This window comes from Coffea arabica, chromosome 8e (assembly GCF_036785885.1).
Source record: "Coffea arabica cultivar ET-39 chromosome 8e, Coffea Arabica ET-39 HiFi, whole genome shotgun sequence".
Classification (NCBI taxonomy): domain Eukaryota; kingdom Viridiplantae; phylum Streptophyta; class Magnoliopsida; order Gentianales; family Rubiaceae; genus Coffea; species Coffea arabica.
The window spans coordinates 714741-722367 of NC_092324.1; the positions used below are offsets into that span (position 1 = coordinate 714741).

The 7627-nt window shown below is 36.6% G+C and overlaps 1 protein-coding gene across 1 annotated transcript; it reads right to left on the reverse strand.

Annotated features, from left to right (window-relative positions):
- Window positions 1–193: 193 nt before the first annotated feature.
- Window positions 194–6386, reverse strand: LOC113703706 (polyadenylate-binding protein-interacting protein 7-like). The gene is made up of 6 exons (XM_027225158.2): window positions 6093–6386; window positions 4358–5254; window positions 2960–3410; window positions 2795–2865; window positions 1572–1696; window positions 194–876 (listed from the first exon to the last, which is right to left on the reverse strand). The coding sequence occupies exons 2-6, from the start codon at window positions 5138–5140 to the stop codon at window positions 585–587; spliced, it is 1722 nt and encodes a 573-aa protein (XP_027080959.1). The 5' UTR covers window positions 5141–5254; window positions 6093–6386; the 3' UTR covers window positions 194–584.
- Between the last annotated feature and the right edge of the window lie 1241 nt (window positions 6387–7627).

Below are 7627 nucleotides of genomic sequence, written 5' to 3' on the forward strand. Positions count from 1 at the left end.
CAGATTTGTTCCGTGGAGTAATGAATCAATTTGCGCTACAAGACAAAGAATTCGGAATAACCTGCTCTAGTTTCTTTTTGCAGTTCTCTTCAGACAAAAGAACACAAAATACTGCCAGACTGCCAATGATATAGCACAACTTTGGAAACATTCGTCCCATAAGCAAAAGAATGGGAACCTTAATAAGGATAACTTGGCGCAATTTTGTGAATTTGAACTATCATGTGAATGAATACTATCAGTTACAGGAATCGAACAAGGAACCAAAAATACAGGGTACGAGTTACAAAAAGTGGAGGGGGAAGACTAACACAAGATCCTGTGGCAACTACAAAAATTTACTTCTAAAGTTGGCCAACTAAAGCTTAATGATACACATTCCTCCCTTTTCTCCTTCCATTTACCATTTTTTTTCTTAGATTTTTTTTCCCCTTTTCTATTGGGCACAGCTGATCTACTTTTTCCATTTCTTCCCATTTACAAATGCAGTAAAAATTTTTCATTTGTACTTTTTTTTTCCTTTTTGATTGATTGATACCATGGGTTATGCTACGTGTCAAAAAACTTTCCTATACCTTCCTGACTTAGTATATCACAACCCTAAGGAGCCCAGGCTGCGGCTCAGAGTAATCAAGGCCTTCCTCCTCCAACAGGTACCGCTGAACAGCAATTGGAAGTCTAGCAGGCGTACGTGAACCCCTGGTGTGGTGGCCGGTTCCCACGCATATGTATACCTGCAGTCGTTGCTCAGCTGATCGGGCTGCGTTTCTCAAGATAGACAGCTCACGTTTAAGGATATGAAGAGCTTCAGTCACATGAAGCCCGTGCAGGTCTATTATCCTCTCTTGTCCCCTCCCGTCCGGATTACCTGGATTTCTGTACATTAAAGCAGACCGAATCAGAGATCAGATCCTCGTCATTGCCAGCTGTATCAGAATATATGAATAGAGAACTCAAACTAGCAGCAAAAAGCACCATCATCTTCATGGCCAGTCAGAAACCTATACACCTCCAGCGCTACCTTATAACAGAATCATAACCAGAAAATGGAACACATTCAAAGTGTGTGTGGAAAAAGATGGGTAAAACAGCACCTCGCTTACAGCTGTTTAATTAATGATGCATTCATGCATCCCTTTTTCCTACATACATGGTAGTGTCATCCCACTAAACCAGCAACTAACGCTGCCTCGTACATGGTAATAATGAAAAGCTTGTCCACTCAACAGATGGATAAATCCTTGGCCAAGATGGTGCTTAAGGTTTTTGGTATCATGGGTTCCCATTTTTATCCCCTCTTTTACATTCCGCAAACTTAAAATTATAGAAAACTTCAAGATGCAAGAAACATGACAAAATGGGTGCTATTGGGCTCTTCATGGTTTGCTAGCCATCACTAGGGGAAACCGTGTTAATTCAATTCCATTCAGACAGTTTAATTCAGCCACTAATCCTGCCTGGCCTGGTGTAGGTCGAGGCTAGCAAAAATTACAAAACATGATAAACAGACGCTAAGCATCTGCTCAAATTTGAGATCAGCATACATTAAGCAGCAGAGTCAGATAACAAACCTCTGACGGTAGATAGAATCTTGAGCTTTTCCATGAGCTGCCTTCATCTGCATGTTGTGGAGCTGCCCCTTTAAACTCAATTCTTTAGCTAATGCCTTGTTACCAACGAGGTATGCCTGTCTAGCCTACTCGTGCATACAGAAATTATAAAGGAAATCAATTAGCTCCAAAGAATACTGCAATTTGGTAAACAAAACTCGTACTTTCAAATAGAATTAACTGAACTGTTAGCCAGCAGTGACGATACTGGACATATTCCAAAAGATACCATTGACCATGTCAACCCTCATTCTATCATTTAGTCATCAAAAGGTGAGGCTTGCAAGCAATGATCGAATGAAGCTTCAACACTATAGACCATCATGCATGTATAGTTCACATTGATTTCAGCATGTTACGCTTCAAATATGTAGAACAGTTATCACTATTCACCTTTCAGCCATTGTAGCATCACCAACAGTAAGATTAGGTAATAAATCAACCTATACCTAACAACTATGTACAGCATAGAAACCTTTTGATTCCTTCTCTCAAAATGGGTTTCTTGCATTTCTTGTTCGCCCCTTGCAATGTAGAATGAAAACATAACCTTTACATAAAGAGACACTACCAACTGCTGTCAGTTTACAAGAGTACAACAAGAGCACAATATCAACCTCCTAGAAAATGTAAAGACCAACGAGTCAGGTTTCACGGCGAAAGGCAAACTCATGGTAAATATTTAGTTTGTCCCCCTTGCGGAAAGACAGAAACTTAATAGGAAAAGTTAATACATGCCAGCACCTAGTAGATCACTCAACTAGAAGGTGACAAAACATCCTTCTGACCAGGTGTATTGAGAAACCAAGCAGACAAAAGTCTTCAAATTCAAAACAATAAACCAATGTTTATATAGTTACATAATTCATCTTAAAAGTAAAGAAGCAGTCCTTGAACACTGCCAATTTTGAAAGAAATTGGGTTGTTCCTCCAGTCAAGGGCTGGGAAAAAGTTGATGGAGAAGAGAGGCCATACAGTAGATGCAACTACAGTTTCCCATTGGAAGCGATAAATTCTTGAGAGAGAGGGTCTAGAAGAGTCTTGTACTTGAATCTGAGCTTGCAATGTTGTTTGTGTTTGTTTATAAGAATGTCAGCAAACAAATACATAAGATGAATGTCACACTGTTAGTTCAGAGTATATCTGTTTAGATTGTCCTTCATCTTCGTTTCAGTAATTCTTACCTGTTCAAAGTATGCATTGCGGACACGTGCATGGTCACGAGCTTCCTCCCGCATTTCAGAATACATATTTGCTGCCATCTCAACAAAGTTAAAGCCTTATACAGGTGAAAAAGCTTTTCTCAGACAGCTAAAAAGTAAATTAAAATTGTTCCACAAAATTATTACCAACTGTTTCTCCAGTTTCAAGCCAGCTAGGAGCTGCACGAGCTGATCCCCGACTCTGTAACCTATCATTGTAAATCCCCCTTACCTGGCCAGTGTTGTATGAGCTTGCTAATACATGTGAACCTCTACTTGATCCAGCATTTGCATCTGCAGAACCATTTCTGTCATACTTCCATATGCCAGAATCTTGAGGTGTCATTTTCCTAACTGCTGCGGCAAAATCTATAGCTCCTCTAGAGGGAAAGGAAGACCCAGACTTGAACAAAAGTAAATTGTCTTTCTCAGAAGATCTATAAGGGCTGATGTTCTGTTGGAGATCATCACCAGCAAACTTTGTCATGCCATTTTGACCTTCTATTGTTGAAAGAGCAGGGAAATCCATTGCACTAAGATTTGGAGTTGACAAAGCTTTTGAATTTATACTTTGATTCAAACCACCATCCACTTGAAGCTACAAATAAGATAAATGGTACTGTAAAAACCTCACCATAAAATAACATCAGGAGATGTCATTTGTAACATAAATATATATGAAAGATGCCAGATATAAGAAAGCTAGTTCATTTGTGCATATATTACTGAGCCTAGTGAAATGTGTCTTCCAATCACATGTAGGCGGCATTCACTTTTCCAACCCAAAAAATGAGTGATCCCATATCATCAATCTTGAAGTAATAACACACTAACAAAAATATGAACCAGAATACCAGTTAGTAAGTAGACCTCCTATATATCATCAGAATTATGACTTGTCCTTAAATAAGATCGCATCCACAGCTCATGCTTTACAAAAGCTGTCATTCAACTATCAAACAAAAGCAGCACCTAGAATTCTAGATCAAAACTTCAATGATGATCGATCAGACATTATCTCCAATTCATGAGATTTTTAATTTTATTCTACATAACAAATCAAAAGCCAAAAAGAAGCATATCAGTGCAACCAGACATGCCACAGATACATATCCACAACAAATATTCTCACAAAGTGAGTAAAAATCTGTCAGAAAAAAGCATGAGAGAAAAGAGAAGATTGAGATGCCAAGCAATGATAAACAGGGAATAAGCAACACATGCAACCGGGAACTGAAACAGGGCTGCCAATTTGAAACATCTTTAAGGTTGCTGAAAATCAGATAGGAGCTCTAAAAAAATGTGCATTTGAAGTTTAGACATTAACTACTGAGGAGAATTAAACTGGTGATTAGAAGCACAGGAAACAATTCAGCCCCAAAATTACCTCTTTTTTAATTTTAACAGTAGCATAATTGCTAAAATAAAACAAAGAAGAAGAAGAATGTCTACTTATCAAATTAGTAGTTAAAGGAGAATAAATAAAGAAATAATGACACAGAGGAGAGCTCAGAAATTGTTCTTAGTTAAGAAGCAAAAGTATACTTCAAGCTGAGTGAGCATTTCAATTGTCAGGTTCAAGTCACCCCCATTGGCAAAGTAAACCTCTGCAACACTTTCAGCAGCAAAACCAGGGAATTGTGAAGCCAAAAAGTCAAGAGGATCTGCATTGTCCACATACTGCTGCTCATTCACCAAGTCAGACAGCAAACTGTGCCTTGAATTCCCATTGTACGGAGCTCCCTCCCTAACACTCGAAAGAAGTTGGTCATTGTTAAAAATATGTTTGTCCCAAGGTTTAGTTGACATACTATTGAAACTGCCTGAGGACAGATTTTCGCCATAGGATGAAACAGGAAATCTCATCTTCTCATTAAAGCTATTTCCATTGACACGATGAGGAGATAATTCATTCTGATCTTTCAGCATAAACCCACTGCCTATTGAAGCAGGAAACCTAGATGCTTCATTGACTTCAGTTAGTGACAAACTTGATAATGATAGGCTATTGAATCCTTGAGGATCATCCTCCCCCATAACCTTAAAGTCAGGAGTGATGTCATCAGGTAGTTGATGACGCCAATACTGGTGGGCCTCTTCATCTGAGTTATTCGAGACAGAAGACTCAGACCTATCAAGTACAGATTTTCCTAATGTTGCAGTGGCAGAGGCAGCGAACTTTGAAGATGCTTCTGCAGTACTAGTGCTTCCAGTCACTGATCTAAGAGAAGAAGGAACAAATTCTGCAGCATTTGGATTCAAAGTTGTTATCTTCGTGGAGGATAGTTTTTTGTCACTAATAAGAGCCCCTTTTCCCGAAAAGTTCATTCTTCAAGTTTCTAGATCTTTTCCAAATTAAAAAAAGAAAAAAAGGGTCTCTACATGCATGAAAAGAAATTTGAAAGGAGAAAGCTTCAAATATCGTCACCAATCAGCCAAAACCTGCAAAACAAACTTTGTAGCATCAGAAAAGTTAGAATGATAAGTCAACATGCCAGTTACTCGAGAATTCATCACTATGACTTTTCTGAAACCTGAAAATCAAGATTCTTCAAGTAATAAATTGCTAATCAGAAAGTTATCAAATTCACAAGATTGAAACCCCGATGTAAGCACAACAGTAGCACAGAATTATGCATCGCGCCCATAAAGATATGGGCAGAAGGCTTTCGTAACAATAGCAAACAAATAGCTAACAATCTAAAATGTACAATCACTAGAAAGTTGCCGTACTTCTAAACATAAAAGTCACAATTGGAAACACAAGTCGTTATTATTCATCAGTGATAGAAACAACTAAGTAGTACATTTCTGCATGTCAATTGTACATAAAAGGAAAACAAATCCAAAGCCCAAACAATATCCACTTCAATTCCACATTATGTTGAGCCAATCAGTTCTAAAACCCAAAAACACACTCCTTGACTTCCTTGACTTAAGACAAACCCATTATTAACAAACCCAAACAGAGTCTCGGATGAACAAAACAATGAAGTTTATCATCAAAACCGACATCCGGAAAAAAAAGGAAAGAAGAAAGAAAAAATTAGCAAACAGTAGCTCGATGTCAATTACTCGTAAGTAATAAGTTGAACCTTTTATCACTAGAAACTTCAAAAGAAATAAAAAATAAATAAAAAACCAATGGGTCTAAAAGTTGACTCTTGAACTTTCTCAAGAAACCCACCTGCACAGATCTCTACAAATCTAAACCCAACTCAAAAACAAAATTAGAAAAAATGCACAAAAACGAAAAACATAAGATCTGAAAAGGATATACCTTCGCGGAGGACTGAGATTGAAGAGACCAAATCAAAGGGATCCATCGGCAGCAGATATAACAAGATAATGAATTTTCTTCTCAAAAATCAAACGAGATATTATATATACGCCCAGAAAGAGAGGGAGAGCATAAAATTTTGTGTTTTTACGCGCAAAAAGAGACAATTTTTATTTATATTTTCCACAGTTGTCTTCTTCGTTCTTCGCTCTTCGATGTCTGAGCTTCAAAGGGCTGAGGGGGTTGGGCTAAGGGTGGCCTGTGGTTTTCTTTTTTATTCTATTTTCCCCGTTTGTCTGTCTATCTGTTCTTCTATTCTACACTACTACCTCAGCTTCAGCCTTTTCTCCTTGTCTGACAATTTGCCATTTTTTTTCCTTCTTTAATTCTTTCTTTTGGGTTCTGTGGCCTTTACTTTTGGAACCCACTTTTGAGAATTTAGACCACAGAATTTAAGGCTTCAAACCCTTTAGGCCTTTACCCTTACCACAAAAATATGTAAGAGTCCAACTAGAGTCTTACATATTTCTCTTTTCTTTATTTCTCTTATACATTTTTCTTTATTTCTCTTATACTTTCTTTTTATTTTCTAGAGAGGAAGAGATTCTGATACCCTCTATTTGATTAACTACAAGGGTTTTTAAATATCTTTTCATGTTAATTTTTTGTATTTTTAATTACCATCTTTACCCTCACAATCAAGAACAAAAAGACACCATTTTATAACAAAAAAATCTCTTCGATTCATATTTACTAATCATTTTCATGTTTTAGAATTTTCAAAGCCATAATTAACAGTGACTTTTTCAACAAAGTGTCCAATTAATACATATAAATTCCACTCAACTCACCATATATATACACATATTAATAATTATTATCCTTCTTTATATTTATACACTTTTCTTAATTAATCACCTTTTCAAAAATTTGACACCTGAAGTACATCTTGACAAATGCTCGGCACTTGTTAGACAGACTCATTAACAGTATTTTAATTTGCACACATATAAATGTGTTTTCCCACTAATAATTTGCTGCTAGGAATTTTTATGGTGAAGGTTGGTAGTATAAATTCAAGCCATTTTTTTTAAATCTAAATAAAAACCAGAATATGGAGAAAGACAAATCAACACCAAATCAATGGAGAAAGGTTGGGTTGGATGGTAAAATGGGGGATTATAAGTAGGAGGCTTTGGATTTAAGACATCTAGCTTATGAAAAAAAAATTAAAAAAAAAACACCAAATCAATGGACTCCCTTTTTGGGCATTCGGATCATTTAATAGTTTGTTATTGAATGTCTTTTATAGTCACTGTCCAAATTTAGAGTTTCTATTGCCATACACAAGCCCATTACAAATCTCCTATGGTTTAGAAACATATACATAACTTTCTCATAATTTGAGTAAAGTGTCAACATTAATTTTTCCGTTGAAACTAAGGTTCAATAGTAAAAAGTTTTTATTACTTTTTTTTTCCTTCCAAACATAAAAAGAAGAAATTGAAACTAAGAAAAAGATAAATAAGAATTAG